Below are 23,405 nucleotides of genomic sequence, written 5' to 3' on the forward strand. Positions count from 1 at the left end.
ATCCCTCCCTGGTTTCTGCCTGAGATCGCTGCAGCCAATCAGGAAAGACCAAACAAAGGGAAAACAGCTCTCCTCCCTGATTCTCCAATCTCTCTCCCTGCCCCCTTGAAATAGTTTCCATCAACCAGCAAAACACAAGAAAGAAGTGGCAAACTCTAGCTGATTGGTTATTTGAATTCTTTGTGTTCAGATAACTGAGATTTCAGATACCGAGCTTTCCAGTAGTGGCACCTGCACCTGCATTACAGCCTTTCCACTGTAGGCTGTGGTGTTCCCATAACATTTATTTCAGTACTAGACTCTAAACAGAACCTATCTTGGGTTTAACATACATATCATGAGCTAATAAAAAGAGCAAACATGTTTCAGTAATTTGAAGGCTATGTGTTTGTTTCTAGCAGAACAACACACTTTTTTTCTGTAGCTGTAAATATCTTTGCTCCTAGTTAACTACTGTTGATAATGGATCTGAAGACAAATCATCCTATAAATTAGCCATTAAGGTGCAACATAGCAGACTGGTGCTGATACAGCCAGACTGACTGAAGACTGTCCAGATGGCAATTGAGTTAGAATTTGGGTATCTCTGAATGTTACTTTTTTAAAAAGTTATTTTTTTCTGATATAGTGCACACTAAAAAATATTTATTTTTTAAAAATACCAAAACAATTCATAATTTGTAAAACAGCATTGCAAACAAAGTCCAAAAATTTAAAATATTCTAATATTTTGTCCTCAATCTCTTAATTTTATAATGTTTTGGCGAACTAAGACCTTATTAACTGTTTCTAATTAGGCTATGTATTTAATGAGCCCTGTATCACTCCTTAACTGATCCAAAAATGATTAAGTTGTCTCCAACTAAGTTTTACTCAGAGTCGACCTAATGGACCTAAATTAGTCACGTTCATTATTTTGAGTGAGTCTACTCTGAGTAGGATGTGCATTGGGTACAACTCACCCTTACTCAAGCTGATGTGTGGACAGCTTGTTATTCTGAAAAAACTTTTTTTAGATGTTTTGATTTATTGTTTGTTTGGCTGCCACCCTAGGCACCTTTGGAAGGAAGAGCAGGATATACATCTAATAAATTAATAAACAGAAAGAGTAGTTCAAGTAAGACTATCCTGGAAATGGGCCATGGATTTGTGACTTCCCTCCTTCCTTCTCAGTTGACTTGACTCTTATCTTATTCAACACAAACAGTAGTTTGAACATTTGCCATCTCTGCAAGCTGAAAGTGAAGCCAAGAGATAGTAGGATGGAAGAAAATATGTGAGACTGCTGCTAATTTGGCTTTTCAATTGAGCCAATGGGTTATAAATGGATAATCTATTTACATTTAAGACTTAAACCCACCTGGTAACACCTGGTAATGTAACGGTAAAGGTACCCCTGCCCGTACAGGCCAGTCTTGACAGACTCTAGGGTTGTGTGCCCATCTCACTCAAGAGGCCAGGGGCCAGTGCTGTCCGGAGACACTTCCGGGTCACGTGGCCAGCGTGACATTGCTGCTCTGGAGAGCCAGAGCCGCACACGGAAACGCCGTTTACCTTCCCGCTAGTAAGCGGTCCCTATTTATCTACTTGCACCCGGGAGTGCTTTCGAACTGCTAGGTTGGCAGGCGCTGGGACCGAACAACGGGAGCGCACCCCGCCGCAGGGATTCGAACCACCGACCTTTCGATTGGCAAGCCCTAGGCGCTGAGGCTTTTATCCACAGCACCACCCGCGTCCCTGGTAACACCTGGTACAGAGTCTCAAATAAACATGAATAGTTACGCTTCCTCTGAAACATGGTTCTCCTAACTAAATAGAGTGTAGTTCTAATGTTCTTCTGAATCAGTATCATTGAGGAGTATTTCCGAAGTATATGGCTTGAGGATTTTGGTCATAGTACTTTGGTGGGCTGTATGGAAACTTTTGAGTTGAGGAATATGGATGCTGAGTCAAATATAAAGCTACACTGGAGATATAGTAGTTCACCACTAGCTTATGGATTTTTTATTTTTTTTTAATTTAGAGGATGAGATGCTTCCTAGTTAATTTTTGCCCTAATTGTCAAAACTTAAATACACACTAATGATAATGCTTGGCAGCATCACTGATAAACCAAAGAAAAAAGGGGAATCCTTATTAACATAAATGCAAACTTAGTGCCAACAAGTCCTCATTTTGACTCATCATTGTGCACCCCCCAATACCCCTAAGCTCTAATGCATCTGGGAGTCTAAATTTGCTGTCTTGTTCATTCCTTGGCAGTCCTAGACAAAGCGTAACGGTTGAAAAAAATTCTTTGAGCTAAGCAAACTTAAATAAATGAGTCACTGTAACCTGTTATATAATTGGCTAGACAGAAATCATTAGAAAATATATGGGCACCTCTTGAAAACTAAAGGCGTGGACTACCAATATGCTTAATTCACAGCAATTCTTTTCTCTTTTTCAGTCCCAAATATTTGCTTATGCATTAAAAGATGCATATATTCTAAATAACATACAGTGCTTGATTAGCAAACAAGGGAGCAAATGAGAGTTACTCCATAGCAAATGAAAGTAATGGCTTTCTCTCCTCTCTGTTTCCTTAATATTACTGATTTATTTAAGCTGACAATGACATCTGCATATTGGATAGGCAAACTACGTGAAAGCAGCCGCCCCACCCATCCTGTCAGTGGAAACTGTGTGGTTGTCAAAACTTGTGTTGTTTTGTGAAGTACTTTCATGCCCCTATCATAATGGTGTGTAATGAAAGATACATCTCCTTTCATAGATGTTTGCCTTCTCATGCAGGTGTCCTGGGTTCAAGAAGTTCAAAGCTCATCTTGAAAGGAAAAAGAATCCTCGCTTCAGGTTGAAGGCAGATTCTCTTTCCAGACAGGAAGCGAGTACTGTAAAGGAGCCTGAGATATTGAACGCAGTGCCGTCCCTTGTTTCTGGAAGTTCAATAGCTGCAGTGGTTTCCCTGGAGACACCGGAACCTGGATTGATTAATCCAGCCTTTGATGGGAGTGAAGAAGGTATGCATTCATCTCTCAGAATGAATTCTATGGTCAGAGAAAGCAAGTCTGCCTTTGCAAAAATTATTTTAGTTTTCATTCCATCTGATAAGTTTACAAAAATTCATTAGTTTGTGGTAAAAGAGTCGAAAGCTACAGTTTTATAAGCAAGGCTGCTCAAATTGTGGTACAGTCAGACCTCAGTTGTCGAACGTAACCCATTCCAAAAGCCTGTTTGGCTTCCGAAATGTTCGACAACCGAGGTACGGCTTGCGATTGGTTGCAGGAGCTTCCTGCACTCAAGCGGAAGCTGTGCTGGACGTTCGGTTTCCGAAAAACATTCGAAAACCGGAACATTTACTTTCGGGTTTTCAGCGTTGGGGAGCCAAAAGTTCCAAAATGGAGGCGTTCAGGAGCTGAGGTTTTGCTGTACTGGGGGCAGAACCCAATTTTCTAAGAATCTTGACTTTTTTTTTTTTAAAGGTAAGTTGCAAAGATACATGTTTGAAAGTGTGTGAACAATGCATTTGAAATCTCAGAAGCCAAATAAGTAGCTTTGTAGGATTTCTAGTAGTTTGTAAGCAGGGATTCAGTGTCTTGCATAGATTTTTTACTCTCCTATGAATAATAAAACCTAAAAAAGAGGAAATAGTCAAATAGTCATTTGCATTGTTTATATAGATTGCATAGTTCAGATTTTCTCAGTGCAGGAGTTCCATTGGAGCAGTATTTAAGTTTTTAAGAAGTGTAGAATACATAGCCCTGTTTTTTTAAGTTTCTATTTCAGTTTATTTATTTCTGTCCATAATAAGCACAGGTGCTGTTGATTGTACTGTATTTGTACAATACATATCCACAGATGAACCAAGGAGAGGGGACAAAAGTGCTCTTTTGAAAACATCCTGTATAGTTCACTTTTGTTTCTGTTTTGCTAGGAATAAAGGAAAATTAAGTCTTAGGAAATGGAAAGTTATACTTATTTTGCATACTGGGCTGTTCAGAATCAGTGAAATAGGTCACCAGTATTTAAAATTTCTAGATTTGATCTGCAAGTGTGTCTCCTTTGTCTTCCCTCTCCCATCTCTGATTCTCACTTTCAGATTTACCCCAAAGAGCCAGTCTTTTAGCAGAGACAACTACAATTGAAATTCACCGAGAAGACCCTGAGGAAGAACTTGGGATGCGGATAGTTGGGGGTAAAGACACCCCACTAGGCAACATTGTTGTCCAAGAAGTTCTTCGGGATTCAGTTGTTGCTGCAGATGGAAAAATAGCGCCTGGAGACCATATCCTGGAAGTAGGTTTGATATAATTAAAAGGCTTCAGAGTAAAATTACAAATCAATTCCAGGACACTAAAATGCAAAATCATGTTTGAAAATTAGTTTGCAAGGGGAGGAGATATATGGGAGCATTTTGAAAGTATTTAAACTGGTGTAAAGATTTGGAAGAAAAGAATATCCACTATAATAAGAATCTATTTATTTAAGTGGATATCAAACTATCCTTAAAATGACGAAGTGACAAAACACTAGGATTGGATGGATTCCCCACTGAATGGTATAAGTCATAAATAGATATATTGGCACCAAAACTTCATCAATTATATGATGAGATACTTCATGAAGGTATTTTGTCAACAATATTTAATCAAGCTTACATTACAGTTATTCCCAAACCAGATAAATACCATACATAGTGCGCAAACTATTGCTCTATATCCTTGATCAATGTTGATATAAAGATCCTAACAGTGATTCTAGCAAATAGAATTCAGCAGGTAATAGCAGCGATTATCAAGAGTGACCAGACTGGTTTTATAAAAACAAGATAAGCTGCAGATGATATTAGATTAGTGGTATTAGATTAGATATTAGATATTAGATTAGTAGATTGGTAGCTCTAAATAAAAATAAAGACCATTTGTAATCACATCGCTAGATGCTGAAAAGGCTTTTGACAAAAATCGATACAGTATATGGAAGTAAAGGTAAAGGTACCCCTGACCGTTAGGTCCAGTCACGGACGACTCTGGGGTTGCAGCGCTTATCTCGCTCTATAGGCCGAGGGAGCCGGTGTTTGTCCGCAGACAGCTTCCGGGTCATGTGGCCAGCATGACTAAGCCACTTCTGATGAACCAGAGCAGCACACGGAAATGCCGTTTACCTTCCCGCTGGAGCGGTACCTATTTATCTACTTGCACTTGATGTGCTTTCGAACTGCTAGGTGGGCAGGAGCAGGGACCGAACAATGGGAGCTCACCCTGTTGCAGGGATTCAAACCACCAACCTTCTGATCGGCAAGCCATATGCTCTGTGGTTTAGACCACAGCACTACCCGCGTTAAATAGCTTTACTTAAATTTGGATTTTCATTGGATTTCATAAAATGGATTAAAGTAACGTATGAAGAACCTGCATCAAGAATCAAAGTGAATGGTATTATGTCTGCCACTTTTCCTCAGGCCCGAGGAACCAGACAAGGATTTCCACACTCACCATTGCTTTTTAACATTTGCATTGTGATATTTACAGTGTAGTTCATAATACATTCAAATATAAATTAGTTTTATTTGCTGACAATATTTTATTGTTTATTTTGAAACCTCAGACTAGCATTCCCATTTTGATGCAAATGATTGATGCTTTTGGTAAAATATATGGCTATGCTATTAATTGGTCCATTTGGAATTGATGCCAGTAGGTCAAAATCTGATTACACATTCTTTCAAGAAGTACAGTAATACCTCCGCGAACGTCTGCCTTGTCTAGCGTCCATTCTGGTGAACATCCACGGCAAACCTGGAAGTACCAGAACGGGTTACTTCCGGGTTTGCCGCATGCACAGAAGCGCTAAATCACACATGCACAGAAGCTTATTTACTGTCATGTATTGAATTCTGGAAACCCACTGTTGGTTTTAATTTTCCAATGTGGGCAATTTTAGAGTATGCATATAAGCACCTTTAGTGGGCTGGACAATAATGGGATCAAAATCTCTCGTGTCTCTAGAAACAACTAAGTCAGTTAGAAAAATCTGGAACGTATTATCTAATAAAAATAAATTTGATCCATACTCGCATGCCAACCTCACCTTGCTGGGAAACACTATATTAAAAATTGCTACAAATATGAGAATATGGAAAAATTGGATGCGAGCAGGTGTTTCGACTCTGGACCAACTGATAGATGAGGAAGATGAGTTTTACAGTTATATTGTTTTAAGACAAAATTATCATCTACCAGATGGGACCCAGTGGCGGTACCTTCAGTTACAACATCTCCTAACTAGTTTGTATAGACCAGCAGCTTTTTGAGACTTAATCTTAAATTAAAACTAATACAGCAGAAAACAATATTTAGAATCTATTGGACTCCTTCATGTCTGTATTAAAAAAAGGATTTGCCAAGTATGCAAGATGCTGAAGATGTGGTTCTCCCTAAAAAGTTTCCCTCCACATTTTATAGAAAATGTGCTAATTTAAAAATAATATGTACTATAAAATAACAGTTGTAACAATATATTAACGTAAACATTTATCAGTTTTAGACCTTTAAGTTGTAGTAGCAGTTGCCAGGACATTGCCCTGTTTGCCTCTACATAGTTCCATCCTCCGAAGGCCTTCTGGTGGTTCCCTCACTGCGAGAAGCAAAGTTACAGGGAACCAGGCAGAAGGCCTTCTTGGTAGTGGCGCCCTCCCAGTGGAACGCCCTCCCTTCAGATGTCAAAGAGATGATGAACTACATAACTTTTAGAAGACATCTGAAGTTAGCCCTGTATTGGGAAGTTTTTAATGTTTGATATTTTACTATGTTTTATATATGCTGTAAGCCGCCCAGAGTGGCTGGGGAAACCCAGCCAGATGGCTGGGGTATAAATAATAAATTATTATTCTTAATTTTTAGGCATTGTGATATATTTGTATATCATGATGTTTAGCTGGTGATATATCGTGCTTTTGAAAACCAGATATCACCCAGCCCTATCACCCAAAGAGCTTTTGTTTTAGCAGGATTCAGTCCGTGTGCTTCTTTGCCCTCATCCAGCCTATGACTGCGTCCAAGCTCCAGTTTAAAACATGCATGGCCTCTCCTGATTAAGATATAATAGAGAAATAAAAATTGTTGAGAAAATTGGAGAGGCAGGAATGGACTGGTTGCAGTATCATCAGATAAATGATTTGTTTAGATAGGACAGGTGGAGGGGTTTTATGACCCAAAGCTCACATTTTGAAAGAAAGATTATTGAGAGTAAAGGAAAAGTGGTTTTCAAAATGTACAAGTTATTATTAGAATGGGAAACAAAAGATGAACTGGTAAAATCAGCTATGATTCACTGGGCAAGAGATATAGGTCATAATATAGATATGAGTGCATGGGAGAAACTAAGGAATTAAAAAAAAAATTACAGCATGTTACACATTGAGGGTGAACTTTATGAAAATGATTTACAGGTGGTATCTGACATCGAGTTAATTAGCTAAGATGTATAAATCTGAATCACATATCTGTTGGAAATGTAAAAAAAAATAAGGTACATTTTATCATCTGTGGTAGACATGCAAAAAGTTAAGACTTACTGGGATATTATATATAATGAACTGGGAGAAAATGTTTCAAAAGACATTTGTTAAAAGCCCAGAAACATTTCTTTTAGGTATAATAGACATAAGTGTATTTAAAGACCAGAAATCACTTTTTATGTATACAACAGCAGCAGCATGAATGGTATATGCTCTGAAGTGGAAAGAAGATACAATACTAACAAAGGAAGAATGGCAGATGAAGTTAATAGAGTATATAGATATGGCAAGTTTGACAAACACAATAAGAGACCAGGATGAAAAAGTATTTAAAGAAGAATGGAAATGTTTTGTAGAAAATTTGAAAAAGTAATGTAAACATATTAAAAAGTTAACAGTAATAGAGTAAATTCAGCAGTATCTTTTATTGAGATATAAAATTGAGAAAAAGAAAATCTTGGGAAAATTAGAATATGTAATGGAAAAGAGATTAATAAAATGAACCATGGAAGGGGGGAAGGGAAGTTGAAAATAATTGTGTGTTTTATATTTGGATTATTCTTATTGCTTCAGTTGTAAAAAGAGAAATGATTAAAAAAAAATGAAAGAAATTCTTGAGGAAATGAACTGCTCCTGTGAAGGGCGATCTATCTCCCTTCATTGCTCTTATTCTATACAGTGGTACCCCGCAAGACGAATGCCTCGCAAGATGAAAAACTCGCTAGACGAAAGGGTTTTCCATTTTCTGAGTTGCTTCGCAAGACGAATTTCCCTATGGGCTTGCTTCGCAAGACGAAAACGTCTTGCGCCTTTTTTTAAAAAACCGCCAATGCATTCCTATGGGAAACTGTCAATACACATTGGTGCTTCGCAAGACGAAAAAACTCGTAGAACGAAAAAACTCGCAGAACGAATTAATTTCGTCTTGCGGGGCACCACTGCATTTTCTTTTTCTTTTTTTCCTGGAAGGAGGGAGGGACAGGGTATCATAGTACAAGGCTTTGTACTATAGTGATCAACTCTTTGTTTTTATTTTCTTCCAAGGTGAACGGCGTCAACATCAGCAGTGTGACCCATGCTCAAGCTATCTCCTTACTGCGTCAGCGCTGTGCTGTGTTTCACTTCATAGTACTGCAAGAGAAAGGGTTTACCACCAGAACTGGGCAACTGGATTCCAGCCGTTCAGTAAACCAGGAAGTGATCCATGTTACGCTTGTAAAGAGAGACCGATCTGAACCTCTTGGCATCAAATTGATCAGAAAAACAGATGAGCCTGGGATTTTCATTCTGGACCTTCTAGATGGAGGCTTGGCAGCCAAAAATGGGAAACTTAGTCGGAATGATAAAGTTCTCTCTATAAATGGCCAGGATCTAAGACAGGGAACTCCTGAAGCAGCTGCACAGATAATCCAGGTAACTAAGTCACAGGTGGGGAATTTTGGGCCTTTGGTTGAATTTGGCTCTCCAGATTGCTTTACAAAGGTAAGTGTTGTATTTGTTGCCATGGGCACTTTTTGCCTTTGGCCCCCAGAATGTTAGCCATGAGGGAATTCAGCACTGGCTGAAAAAGATTCCCCACCACTTGCTTTAAGGAGTGCCACAGTCAACACTCTAATTAAACTTATCTGAATTTTCAAATGTTGCAAGAGGGAAGCCTTAGTAATATGAAGAGATCTCTTTCCCAGAACTGCAAGTGGGATCTTTTTATTGATGATAATTTAACCTGGTTTATTTACTATTTATTTTTAACTCACACAACAAAGCAGTGATCTGTCTCTTCCTTTTGCAATCTTGGAAGTTCAGTCTTCAGCTTGTTGTCTTTGCATATACTCTATGTATAGACACACAAACAAAAATAAATTGATTTCACAGTTTGCCCCTCTCATTTCTGTTTTAATGCAATATGCCTGTAAGCTATACAAGTGAAGAGTTTAAATTAGTGCTTCCTGTTGAATATTTAAATCAATCCACTCTGTTTGCCCACTTTGTTGCAGTGCTGTCCTGTGCTTGATATGTCAAGTTTTAGAATTAGATAGGCATTGATTGAAATATGAGTAAGCAAGGGTTGTCTCCTGGTTTGGAGGGAGGCAGTCTTGTATCTGCACTGGAACTTTAAAAGAACCTGGCAGCCAAGTGCTGAACTAACTTCAGCATTCATATTATAATTATATTATAATATTGTTGGCATCTTTCTCAAGAGACAGTGGAAGTGTGTGCCATCGGGGGTAAAGTCAAACCATTGGAGAGTTACAGCTCCTGTTGTGGCTGTAGATACCAGCATGGAAGAGACATGTTTTATTTCAGCTGGGGCAGATGAAGGTGTCTGGTTTTGCTGGGGCAGATACACCATGATGTTTCTTCTCTCTGGGCTCCTCCCAGCAGTCATTTCTCCTTTGGTTTTTGCTGTCGTCTCCAGGCACTACGGTCATCTGCAAGGGATTCCCATATGGTGGGATTAATGTTGCCAGCCTTCATGTCAGATCGCGTTTAGCCAGTGCTTCCCGCCCCCCCCCCGGGGGGCACTCAAGTGCACGCAGTACCAGCACTTCTATTTTTGTTGTTAAAAAGTGTGGCACTTATGTAACTACTTCATGTACCGGCACCTCTTTTTGGGGGAGGGGGTGTTAAAAAGTGGGACACTTAGAGTAACAATTTAATGGTGAGTACCGGCAACTAGTTTTCTAGAGAAAAAGCACTGAGCATACCATTGGAGATCCTGCCATCCTCCATTCTATGTACATGACCAAGCCAATGTAGATCTGGGAATGTGGGCTTAGAAAAGCACTTATTTGTTTGAGACTCTGTCTCAATATATATAACTTAATATAATATGTACATTATAACATACAAATCACCTATTATAATTTTTCTAGTGACACACTGGAGAGATCCTGCAAATTTGCATGCTTGAACATTATCATTTTAAGCTTCCTTCCTTTCTGGCTTTCTTGACAGACTTGTGAAGCGAGAGTAAACTTTGTTGTTCTCCATCAGTCTGGTGTGCAACTCCCAGAAACTGTTGAAGATGGCAGCGCATCAAACACCAGCAGCAGTAGCAGTGGAGGAAGCCCAGTGCATCATCGCAGAAGAGCTGAACAGAATCATTATCGATGGAAGTCCAATTACCAAAAGGTATTGGTGATTTTAAGTTCTGGTTTTGGGTAGGGATTGGCTTGATTCCTTTCCTCCTTGAGTACTGGGTATTATGCAAATAGCACCACCAGATATGAAAAAAGGCCAGACAGTGAGTAATAAAATATGGGTTTATATTAATAACAACTCCACATTCATGATCTCCTGAGCAAATGATGTAGATTTTGCTTACAGGTCAAATATTTTTTACGGGAAAAGAAACTGTCTTCTGAACAGGGTCCCCCCCCACTCCCCGGCTTTCTACACTCAAGAAATCCTTTAAACAACAACAACAACCACCCATAGACTCATTATTGATGAAACCGCTGTGTGTTTGCCATGGCATCTCAGTGTTCCATTGCAGAAAATTCCAGAGCATATTTTAGAGGACATGCTTGGTTCATGAAGGTCACATGGCTTGTTGGGCCATGCTGCTGTTCAGTTTTAACTGAGAGTATGGTCTTCAACACTAGTAAAATGGGTCAATAAAATTTTATCAGGGTTCCTGATCAATACAGAAAGGTTGTGTATAAATCACCTTGAGATGGTGGTTTAGAAGGTGATTAATAAATTAATTGTAATAATAAAAATAATTAATAATAAAGCATTGAACATAGGAATGGGATGTTGGGGGTGGGACTGGCACATGCTCCCCTACCTCTTCCCCAAGCACACCTGAATAGGAGTATAATTTGGCTTGAAAGTTGTTGTTTTTTGCTTGAGGAGGACTGAGAGTGTTTAGATTTGGTTAGATGACAACCACCAGTCAGGTGGAGTGTGAAGGCACCCCCAAACTTGGCCCTCCAGCTGTTTTGGGACTACAATTCCCACCATCCCTGCCCACTGGTCCTGTTAGCTAGGGATGATGGGAGCTGCAGTCTGAAAACAGCTGGAGGGCCTAGTTTGGGGGTGCCTGTTCTTTACCGAAATGAAGTTTCTCCATCGGGATGGATGTGGAGCAAATGAAGATTCTTCTTCAGTTAAAAGCTAGTGGAAGGTGTCTGGAATTGGTGAAGGTAGGGGAGAGAAGAGATCCTGATGGGAAAATGGCTTCTTCCTCTAAAGTAGCCTATGTAGGTAGTAAGTTTTGGAATAATAAGTGAGAATAGGTTTCAATAGCATAAGTAGGACTAGAACAGGTTGTGTTTATTATCACCTGTTTAACATCATGTAGCTGTTGGCCTCAATACCTTCATTAATTTTGGAGTGTGTAAAAAAGATCTGTTACATTTACTGTATTTTTGTTGTTGGTTAACTGTTGTAAATACCCACAAAATAAATTGGTAAACCCCTGATTATTCAATCTTTTAAATGTGGAAATCCAGATTGTAAAAACCTCTAATGCTATTCCACATTGCTAAAATGCATTCTAAGAAGGATTTTCAAGATGTTTTAGTTGTTCCAAAGAGCAAAGTAAATTTCTAAAAGGAAGTAATGCTAAATTTCATTGCTCTCTATAGGTTTCAGGCTCCCCACACCACAAGAATTGTACTTTGTGATTGTGCTTTGAGAGTAGAAGATTAATACATTAATCTTGAAACCTGCCATCCTGACAACCTTTATAGAAACATAACCAGATGCTCTCCCCTCCTCTTGTAAGGGGAACTTGAACAGAGTGTCATTCTGATGCCAATCCCTTGCAGATTGTTGTTTGTTTAAATTGCCTTATGTGTGAAAAAAATCTTATTGAACTGGTTGAGAACCTTTCATGTGGTGTTTTAATTTTTCAGTCAAGTGCTTTATAGTTTGATGCTGTCATAAAGCTGTTTGTGCAAGAAATTTATCTCTCCTATATTCATTTTATTACATTCCTTCCTCATGGCCTGACAGGATGACTGGACTTTTAAAAACACTTTTTTCTTGAATTTTATAGGGTGGTGGTGGTTAATTTGGGGTTAGAGGTGAGATTTTCAATTGTATTCCATACTGACCTGCCCTCACATTGGTTATAACGATCATTACCATTAGAACCATTGGAAGGACACGGGTGGCGCTGTGGGTTAAACCTGAGCTCCCATTCCTCGGTCCCTGCTCCTGCCAACTTAGAAGTTCGAAAGCACGTCAAAGTGCAAGTGGATAAATAGGTACCGCGCTGGTGGGAAGGTAAACGGTGTTTCCGTGCGCTGCTCTGGTTCTCCAGAAGCGACTTAGTCATGCTGGCCACATGATCCGGAAGCTGTACGCCGGCTCCCTTGGCCAATAAAGCGAGATGAACGCCGCAACCCCAGAGTCGCCCACGACTGGACCTAATGGTCAGGGGTCCCTTTACCTTTATGTTGAGAAAGGTGAACTGAAAATGTTAATTAGAACTTGGTAGTAATTGGGTTTGTTCACACAGCAGTAGTTTAGTGCTGTGTGCGCAAGCAGGAACAAAACCATGAAAAGCCTTGAGTTCATACTAGCATTTAGTTTCATTTTCACAGAATCCCAATTAATGAACCAAAGCTTTTGGTTTAAAAACAAGCTGGTCAGCTTCTTAACAAGCCAACCTCAAAACATGGCTAAATGCCAGCCAAGTGCTTTCCACTGCATGGGAGAGTAAGTAGGAGGGCTTCACTGTTAGGCAGAAAGGCACTAATTGGTTTTGTAATTTGAAATTATTAGTAGGAATCTACAGACTTCCCTGTAGAATGTGAGCCAAAAGCAGTTGCTGTTTAATCACTATGTGATTGATATAGTTGTCATATTCTATTGCTTTTCATATATATATCAATTTCCCAAATTTTGATTATGATTATTGTTCATTCATGTTGGATCCACACTGCCTGACTGCTAAAACTCTTATAACTTGAAGCACATATCCATTAAATAACACCACAAAAATCATGTGTATGCTGCGGAAATACTATAGCCAGTTACTACTCCATGCTGTGCACACAAGGGCAAATATGATCTAGTCATTCAGTGTATTAAAATATTGAGTAACCATATGTAGTATCATCTGGGTCACATGGGGTCCTTTTGCAATTCAAACAAGCCTGGTTTCTGTGAAAGAGGTGCTAAAGTTGGAAACAAAGTGTGCATCCCCAATGGTTTCTTCCCATCCATTTCCCATTCTCTTTAGCCATTTCTAAATAGATGATCATCACACAGCCCTTAATCCCTTAAGGGCGGGGGGCAGGGAGAGAGAGAGGGAGAGAGATCGAGCAGAAATAGCTAAAAGTGGTGATTCCTTATCCTAAAATATCAGGGTTTTAAAACACTAGCTTCATGGAGTTATTTCCCCCCCACATCCTGTTTTTTGCTATCTTATTAATATACATGCTGTTATTTCTCTCCATTCTCTTTCAGGCACTCCCTCAAGGTTACCTCAGCCAGGAGAAGTTAGTTAACATAAAGAAGGAGCCAAAAGAATCTCTGGGAATAACTATTGGAGGTGGAAGAGACAGTAAAAATAAACTCCCTATTTATGTAACTAGCGTACAGCCTGTTGGATGCCTCTTCAGAGATGGTAGAATTAAGAGAGGTAAGATGCTTCGGAGTGCCTGCTTTTTAAATTTGATACATGGGCTAGCATTAAGAGAACAAAGTACCATGTCATTTTGTACTAAGGAAATTGCAAAGGTTTAAATAGCTATACAGTGGAACCTCGTGTTACAGACGGGATCTGTTCCAGAGGCCCGCCCGTAACATGGAACTGCCACAAAATGAAGTGCCGCATCTGCACACACGCATGGTCGATTTAGTGCTTCTGCGCATGCGCGAGTGCCGAAACCCGGAAGTAACCCATTCCGGTACTTCCAGGTTGCCGCAGGACGCAACATAAAAACACATAACCTGAAGTGGACACAACATTGTACAAAGGTATGACTGTACAAAGAAATTGTGTTTATATATATATTTATATATATCCGCGCGGGGTGAGCTCCTGTTGCTCTGTCCCAGCTTCTGCCAATCTAGCAGTTCAAAAGCACACCAGTGCAAGTAGATAAAATGGTGCCACTGTGGTGGGAAGGTAAACGGCATTTCTGTGCCCTCTGGTTTCTGTCAGTGTTCTGTTGCGCCAGAAGCAGTTTAGTCATGCTGGCCACATGACCCGGAAAGCTGTTGGTGGACAAATGCCATCTGCCTTGGCCAGAAAGTGAGATGAGCACCACAACCCAATAGTCGCCTTTGACTGGACTTAACCATCCAGGGATCCTTTACCTTTTTACCTATAAATATTATGTTATATATTATAAATCGTCCTTTTTTTTTTTTACAAAACAGGAGATGTACTGTTGAGTATAAACAATGTTGATCTGACTCATCTTAACTACAGTGAAGCAGTCTCTGCACTGAAATCAAATGCAGCACTGCACACAGTGACATTGAAAGCCTTGGAAGTTGTGGTAACGGAAAAGACATCTGAATTTACTGAGGCACCAGATACCAGGGAAAGTGGGTTTAGTTGGGCTAGCTGGGCTCCTCTCTGGATCATGTGGCTTGGATTGCCTAGGTAAGTCTTTCTGCTTGATGTTACTGTGGGAAATTTTCCCAATAATGGTATGTTAGTTACATTTTGAGTTGATCTATTTTGGTTAAAATATTGTAAACGAAAGTATCACTTGCTTTGATCAATTAGTCTTGCCTATGAAACTAAAAGGGACCCGGGTGGCGCTGTGGGTAAAAGCCTCAGCGCCTAGGACTTGCCGATTGAAAGGTCAGCGGTTCGAATCCCCGCGGCAGGGTGCGCTCCCGTCGCTCGGTCCCAGTGCCTGCCAACCTAGCAGTTCGAAAGCACCCCCGGGTGCAAGTAGATAAATAGGGACCCCTTACTAGCGGGAAGGTAAACGGCGTTCCGTGTGCTGTGCTGGCTCGCCAGATGCAGCTTGTCACGCTGGCCACGTGACCCAGAAGTGTCTGCGGACAGCGCTGGCTCCCGGCCTATAGAGTGAGATGAGCGCACAACCCTAGAGTCTGTCAAGACTGGCCCGTACAGGCAGGGGTACCTTTACCTTTACCTTTATGAAACTAAAGGACATAAGAAAACCAAAGTTTTCAGTACTCCCAGTCATGCCTTTGGAAAGTGATGCTTGAAAGTATTTTTAAAAGAAAAGAATTCTAAAATGTACTGAGAAATCAGTGACTAAGAGATTGAACCAAAATTAGCTTCTCTGGTTTGGCCTGATGTCTGAATTAACAAACCATGATTAGGGCCATTGCCCTGCTTTTTCCCAGAAACTGCAGGCGAGAGTAAATTTATAAAATTTAGAGCACAGAATGCAAAGGAAGACAAACAAGTCAGCCCATCCCCCAGTTAAGGGATTCAACTCATGTAAAGCAAATCACCTCCCTTTGCTCATTTAAATGGGCCTTAAATATCCATTTTCTTACCATGGCTTTGGGAGGCTTAATTTGTGTTGCCAAGTGCTAGCTTTTCTAATGCGCTAGATGGGCTTTTTGTTGGTACACTGACTTGCATATTCATGGGATGGAATTGGATATTACTTTTAACTGGTTTAACAATTGCAGTTTAGGGATTTATATTAGTATGTAGCTGCAAACCTGTTTGAGTGGCATCTTTGCTAAAAAAAAATGGTCAAAAAGCCTTTTAAATATGTCTTTTTAAAAGTTATTAAAATAAACCATATTTCCCTACCTCTCAGATGTTTTGAAACCATGGTTTGAGTTCTAACCTATGTTTACCAATGATTAGAATGTATTTTTCGCTCTATAAGACGCACCAGAAGATAAGACGCACCTAGTTTTTGGAGGAAAACAATAAAAAAAGATATTCCAGAAGCCAGAACAGCAAGAGGGATCTGGCTTCTGGGATAGCTGCGCGAAGCCTCTCCCGGGCAGCGAGATGAAGGCTCCCCCTGCCCGGAAGTGGCTGCGCATGGCTAAGCTGCCCTCTGTCCCTCCTTGGGGAAAAGCCCACAAGAGCCGCACTCCCTTTAAAGAGCACGCGGAACGTGTTTGCGGCTCTTGGGGGCTTTTCCTCAAGGAGGGAGAAGAGACTGACTGGCCGCGTCAGTCCCTTCTCCCACCTCAGGGAAAAGCCCACAAGAGCTGCACACACTCTAGGCGCGCTCTTTAAAAAACAGGCGGCTCTTGCTGGCTTTTGCAGGAGATGGGGGGAAGGGCCAGAGCCGTACCCTCTGTCCGTTCCCCCACCTCCCGCAAAAGCCAGGGATAGCCGCGCAAAGCCTCCACAGGGCAGCGGGATGAAGGCTTCCTGCTGCCCTGCGGAGGCTTCGCACGGCTAAGCCAGAAGCTAGAACAGCAAGAGTGAACACTGCGCAGCACTCCCTCTCGCTGTTATGGCTTCTGGTATAGCCCGTGAAGTCTCCGCAGGGCAGCAGGATGAAGGCACCCCGCTGCTTTGCGCAGCTAAGCCAGAAGCTAGAACAGCGGGAGGGAGCGCTGCGCACCACTCCCTCTCGCTGTTCTGGTTTCTGGGATAGCCGCGCAGCCTGCATTCGCTCCATAAGATGCACACACATTTCCCCTTTCTTTTTAGGAGGGAAAAAGTGTGTCTTAAAGAGCGAAAAATACGGTAATAGCTTGATTGAACTAAGTCACTCTGTCTTAGAAGGCAGAATCAACATCAAGTTGATGCGGCCTTTGTGGATTCAGGCTATAAAATATACTCCAGGAAGCTGCTAGAAGCGAAGACAAACGTGAGTTTGCCGTCAAAGACTCCTGCATCAAGTTCTCTCTCCTTTGTCCATAATATGTGATACCGCTCCATTGTAGAGTGGGGCTTCAAAAATACACAGCATAGTTGCAGCAGAAAAGCTAGTGAAGGCATGATTGACAGAAGGGGAATGGAGTGGAGTGTTGGGTGGCATTAGAACGAGTGACTGTAGAGAGAGTTGATTTGGAAACAATAGCCAGCCTCTCTTTGACTGATTTGAGGACTGTTTATGCCTTTTCTATCTTAGAAGGCATAAACAACAAGCAAGTTGTTCATATGATGTGGGAGCAAGGCTTTCAACCCATTTTGAAGAATTCACCAATAATTTTTTGGGGTAGTTCCAAAACGTTTAGAAAAAATGACCTCTCCTTTTGGATTGGCCCCAACTTTTTTACAATATTTTTTTTAATCTTATATGGAGAAAAGAATGGACAAGTTCTTTTCCAACCAAGGTCACAATTAAGCATTTTACAGGCATAGCACTGCATAACATATTTTTCAAAGCTAGAGCAGGCTTCCTGGATGTGTGTTCTTTTCTTACCTCCTTTCTAGCCATTAATCAAAGATTCATGTAACATGGGCACTGACACAAACTATAGTGCTCTTATAAACCAGTGACTATAGCTGTTGTTTGAGATGTGTTTGCAAACCATTACACTCAGGCATCACTTTCCAAACACAATGTGTTGCCAGTCAATTGTTTGTTATGTGAGCATTCGCATAGCAAGCTGACTATTTCCATTATACCCTATGAGAACATTTCTAATCTATGATTTGTCTGTTCTGCCTCCCTCCCTCCCTGGTTTCTGCATGAAATGGCTGCTGCCAACCAGCACAATTAAGGAAGTGGACAAACTCCAACTTTTTGGATATCTGAATCAGCTGTTTGTGTAGTGAGGTTTGGGTATAATTCTTTGTGTTCAGATAACTGAGATTTCAGATGAGCATTATGATAGTGGGACCTGCATGTATTATGACGGAACTAAGGTATGGGGAAATTGCTTCAAAAGAGGGGAGGAGGGAGCATTTGTTTAGAAAGTGCAGTTTGTAGGTCAGTGTTACATCTTCACTTGTCACAGTATATTGTGATGGAGAAAGGGATCCAAAATTTATTCTCAAATGCTGGGAATTTTGTGACTTTGGAGAGCATTTTAATTCTGAAAATCCACCCCAGCCCATATTGTTACACATATACTATATATATTTAAAGTCTAGTACAAAACTCCATTTCAAAGAAAGGTCCTGATTTGGGTGTTTGATCAAGGTGGCCTTTTCCAACATCGTATTTGCTTTCGATCAAAGAACCTGTAAGCTGAATGCAGTCTTTGTTTCTGGTGCATGATCCACCAGAAACCAGATATTGATTCTCAAGCAGCAGTGCTGCTACTGACAATGATCTCATAATTGTATTGATTTCAAGGAATGCTCAAATGTAGCACAGACTTGGCATTTCCTGCTTAGCTTCCTCTAACACTAGACGGGGTTAAGCCAGGAATGCCATAAAGGTCTCCACATAAAAAACGAAAGTGGGAATTTTATATGGAAGCCAAGGAGTGTTCTCTGCTTTCTATTTCAGTCACCTCCATTGCTGTCAAGACATTATCCTGCGTAAAAGCAACTCTGAGAGCTGGGGATTCAGCATAGTTGGTGGGTTTGAAGAAAACAAAGGGAACCATCCATTCTTCATTAAAACCATTGTGCCTGGAACACCTGCTTTCTGGGACAGAAGACTGAAGTATGTACATACACTGTTGTTTCTATTACTTTTGCATTCTTTATGAAATATCTGGTGTTGCAATGTAATGACTCTTTTTGAAAAAATACTGCCCTGGTTACTCAGAGTGAGATGGGTTTTTCATAAGTGACTGGTGAGGGCATTTTATCCCATAACACCTGTTGCAGAAACAGAGAAATTTCCAATTTTTAGCTGAAGTATACAAAGCCAGAGAAATAAATCTCTCTGAGGTTTGGTAACACTGTTGTGTTCCTGTACTGCGTTGAATTATCTAATTTCTCCCTAATTACTGTAATGAAGGCTGCTTAGAGGTATGGACAGATTTCTGAATTATGCAGTGGGACAGCTACCTCACAATGGGCAAGTTCTTTGGGCTCATGAGCATTTCTAATTATTTAAAAAGATTAACTAGCAAGTCTGTCATTTTTTGCTAAGCAATGTACTTGATGTTTTAACACAATCAGTGCAGACCAATTGCTGCTGTACCAATAGGGACATATATCAAGAGCATTACTAACAGTACTTTTGCCTTTTTCTTTGACTAGATGTGGAGATGAAATTGTGGCTGTAAATGGAGTGTCTGCCATGGGAATGAGCAATGCTGAATTGATTCCCATGCTGAAGGAACAACGGAATAAAGTAACTCTTACTGTGGTGTCCTGGCCTGGAAGCCTTGTTTAAGACAAAAACTCAGTATAATTTTGGGACTACTTTGGTACCAGATTTCAAGACTTTGAGTGATGAACCAACCAAAGAAACAGTGAACTGATTTAAGATGGCTTTTCTCAAGGCTGTCACCTGGAATCCTATTCCTATGCCAAAGGCAAACTGCTTATTTTATTTTTTATTTTATTTTTTTACCCAGCTTCCTGGCAGACAGAAGCCATGCTTCAGTGATCAGTTAACGTTTTTGTTATGTAACTATTGGACGTTGAACATATGAAATCTAAACTGCAGCCTGTTTCTCCTCAACTTGCATTTTAATCCCCCGATAAACTGCTTTGGAGTTTGTTTTTACAATCAAGGGGTATATAAATTTTATGAAATAAAAATAATATATATATATGAGTACAAGAGAAACCTGTAAAAAAGGTTTTCATGATTACTTATGGCTCCTGGTAAATTCAGTAAACATTGGCTAATGACGTGGGTGGCGCTGAGGGTTAAACCACAGAGCCTAGGACTTGCCGATCAGACGGTCGGTGGTTCGAATCCCCGCGACAGGGTGAGCTCCCATTGCTCGGTCCCTGCTCCTGCCAACCTAGCAGTTCGAAAGCACGTCAAAGTGCAAGTAGATAAATAGGTACCGCTCCGGCAGGAAGGTAAACAGCATTTCCGTGTGCTGCTCTGGTTCGTCATAAGTGGCTTAGTCATGCTGGCCACATGACCCGGAAGCTGTACGCCGGCTCCCTCAGCCAATAAAGCGAGATGAGTGCCGCAACCCCAGAGTTGGCCACGACTGGACCTAATGGTCAGGGGTGTCTTTACCTTTTAACTTTGGTAGCTTTAAAGATGTTGATAAATAAATCCTGCAAGTCATCATTAAGGTCTGCCTTACTAAAACTACCATCCCCTTTTCATGCTTGGTAGAAAGCATATCTGAATGCCATCTTTTGGGTAAGAATCACAAGATGTTCTTTGTCCTTTTTTTCTGCTCTTCTGTGCCTTGTTGAACTTGAGACCATTTGCAATGTAAAGCTTGTCTCTGAGCATTTGTGTTTTCTGTGTGAGGACGTGATGCACTAGTGTGATGCCTACAGCACCAGCCTTCTTCTGCTTGAAGACAGGATCTTTATTGCTGATGAGAATGAACTGAAGGACCAATGGAATAATGTTCCTGTTGATGCATTAGCATGTAGAGATCTCTCAACATTTATTTGTGTTACTACTGCTTGTTGCAATTCAGGCGCTAGGTGGCAAGTTGCATCTCATTCCCACTGTCTCTCTGAAAGAGTTGGGGATTGGCATCTAAAGCCAGTGATGGGAAAATTCTGCAACTTGAAGAAAGTTGAATGGATGGCCCCTGTACCAAGAACAGAGACTGTGTGCAAAGACTGAATGTAAGAGAAGTCTGACAGGACTTTCAGTGAACATATCATAGAACCAAAATAAATGTAATGGCTGCAGAATTAGGCCTGCTGCAGAACTGTAAAATACTGTGTGTAAATTTAAACCCCAACACCCCTTCTCACAACATACTTTTTCAAAAAAATTATGGCCATGCTTATACTTCTGGTCACATAACTAGCAGGGCCAAAATGGCTTAATAATAATAATAATATAGAGGGAAATGTATGGTTGCTGGAGAGCATGCAGATCCATTCAGAAATGCTGTGTTTTAAATTGTCTCCTCTGCATCCCCCACTCCCAACTTTGTAAGGGATCTTGCCACTGTACTATCTAGTTGTGCCCTTGTGGAAGGGGAGACAAATAGCTGTTATGGCAATTTTGTGTAGCTTAGGGGGGGAAACCCCATCAAAGCCTATCCATTCCACCATTGTCCTTTTCCCACCCCACAATGTGATGATTTTTTAAATGGCATTACTTCTTTCAGTATTGGGGCTCTCCTGCTTCAATGTTTTAGTGTTTAAGATCCAAGTAAGAAGGAACATTGGAAGCAGCATTCTACCAAGTCAGAACATTGGTCCATCTGGCTTATTATTGTCTACACTGACTGGCAGCAGTTCTCCAGGGTTTCAGGGAGGAGTCACTCCCAAACATAAAATGCTGGGGATTGAACTTGGAGACTTCTGCCTGCAAGACAGATGCTCTAGCACTAAGCCGTTGCCCTTCCCTGCAATTAGGTATAACATTCCTTTTTTTGCCAGAGGCCTGCTGTTAAAAGTTGGATGGCATGTAGAAATTGCTGGGCCAGACAGTTGATACAGAAGTATGGCATCTGCAGGTAAATTTCAGCTACGCAGTTACCAAGTACACCTTGCGGGGTGGGTGGGAATGGAACTCCTAATGTTGACAGGACTGTGTATTTCAAACTTAGTAAAGATATAGTCTTCTTCCCTGGGCAACCACAGTTCCAAGCTGGTCTCCAAGTGTAGGCTCATTTCCATGATTCTGTTAGCTTGATTGTAGACTAGAGACAGCAAGTTTGAGGAAAATTCCATAAGGATGGTAGTGTGGGGTGCTCCTTTGTTGTTCTAAGATTGTGGTTTGCTTAATGTGAGTCTCTGACCCTGTGAAAACTGCTTGCTTTACCTGCATTTTATAGGGCAAGTGTAATGCTTAAAATAACTTGGTCCAGCATTTCTGTACACAGTGGTACCTCGGGTTAAGAACCTAACCTGAAACTGTTCTTAACCTGAGGTACCACTTTAGCTAATGGGGTCTCCCACTGCTGCCACGTCACCACTGCGTGATTTCTGTTCTCATCCTGAAACAAAGTTCTTAACCCAAGGTACTATTTCTGGGTTAGCAGAGTCTGTAACCTGAGGTACCACTGCACTAGTATATGTAACTTGTATAAAATTAGATTGAAATCAGACTAGCAGCTATGCGTGAAATACAAGTTCAGTGGTCAATTTTCAGGAGGAGCAGTCCATCAAATCTACATGTTTAAAGAATCCAAAAGGACCCGAGGAATGATTCAAATTGCCATCTCTGATTTAAATGTCTTCACTGCCTCATTTGGGTGTTGCAAGCTGTTGTTATTGCCATGTGTGAGAGGACATTGATCTAACGGGGCATGCAATTTTCATGTGGGTGAGGTGTTCCTGCAAGTCACAGCATCAATACTGAATGTAAATGTGGTTTTAAAAGGAATCGCCATTTACATCTCCTTGCAAGGGGTGAGTACAGAATCCACAAGACCCAAGGCGGAAGCCAGGAGTAATATTTGCCTCTTGCAATGACTGTAGAGAGGAAATTGTATGCTTTTTCCAAATGAAGGGTATGTGCTGCCTCGGCAGCACTATTTCACTATGTTGTCTTATTTCAAGGTGCCTTTAACAATCACCAGTAAATCTACATTGTTTTGCACCAAAGAGATTATGGTACATTGTTAACAACTGTTATTATTTTGATGCATTTATAAATTATTCTGAAGTTATTGAAGCTGTTTTGATGATGTGTTATTCTGATCATATTGGCTCTCCTAGCACGCAGCATCCCTACAACTAGCTTCTAGCTTTTAGAAGTCAGACTCTAAGCTAGCTATCAGCTAGCTTATTGTGATAATTTAGTCATAATACTTGCCTTTTTTGGACAAAGCTTCATGTGGCTGTTACTGTTCTAAAAAATAAAAGAAGTCAATGATTTGCCAAGTATTGTCCTATATTCTAAATACATTAGTTTGCACGGAAGCTATCTCCTATAAGAAGCCATGGGATCTCACATGTAGGTAAATAACTGCCTTTTTTTTGCTGCCAGTTTTTTCTCTCCAA

General features: G+C 40.7%; 2 protein-coding genes across 5 annotated transcripts in view; both read left to right on the forward strand.

The window, feature by feature from the left end:
• LOC310669488 (ligand of Numb protein X 2-like) overlaps positions 1–23,285 on the forward strand; it is a 42,933-nt gene extending 19,648 nt beyond the window's left edge. For 3 of the 4 annotated variants that reach the window (XM_083423649.1, XM_083423650.1, XM_083423648.1), the window contains exons 3-10: positions 2,794–3,020; positions 4,100–4,296; positions 8,564–8,932; positions 10,475–10,651; positions 13,943–14,117; positions 14,861–15,089; positions 18,850–19,008; positions 19,554–23,285. In XM_083423649.1, the coding sequence (XP_083279775.1) occupies positions 2,794–3,020; positions 4,100–4,296; positions 8,564–8,932; positions 10,475–10,651; positions 13,943–14,117; positions 14,861–15,089; positions 18,850–19,008; positions 19,554–19,689 (1,669 nt within the window). In that variant the 3' untranslated portion in view covers positions 19,690–23,285. Of the gene's footprint in view, positions 1–2,793; positions 3,021–4,099; positions 4,297–8,563; positions 8,933–10,474; positions 10,652–13,942; positions 14,118–14,860; positions 15,245–15,610; positions 15,690–18,849; positions 19,009–19,553 lie in introns of those variants that run through there. The other variant, XR_014507205.1, reaches the window with a different exon arrangement.
• The window catches only part of LOC310669944 (craniofacial development protein 2-like), a gene marked incomplete at its 3' end in the record, with an annotated part of 710,849 nt that overhangs the window by 15,100 nt on the left and 672,344 nt on the right, over positions 1–23,405 (forward strand). The gene's annotated exons all lie outside the window — the stretch shown is intronic.

This window comes from Podarcis tiliguerta, assembly GCF_965153285.1.
Source record: "Podarcis tiliguerta genome assembly, chromosome: Z".
Lineage (NCBI taxonomy): Eukaryota > Metazoa > Chordata > Lepidosauria > Squamata > Lacertidae > Podarcis > Podarcis tiliguerta.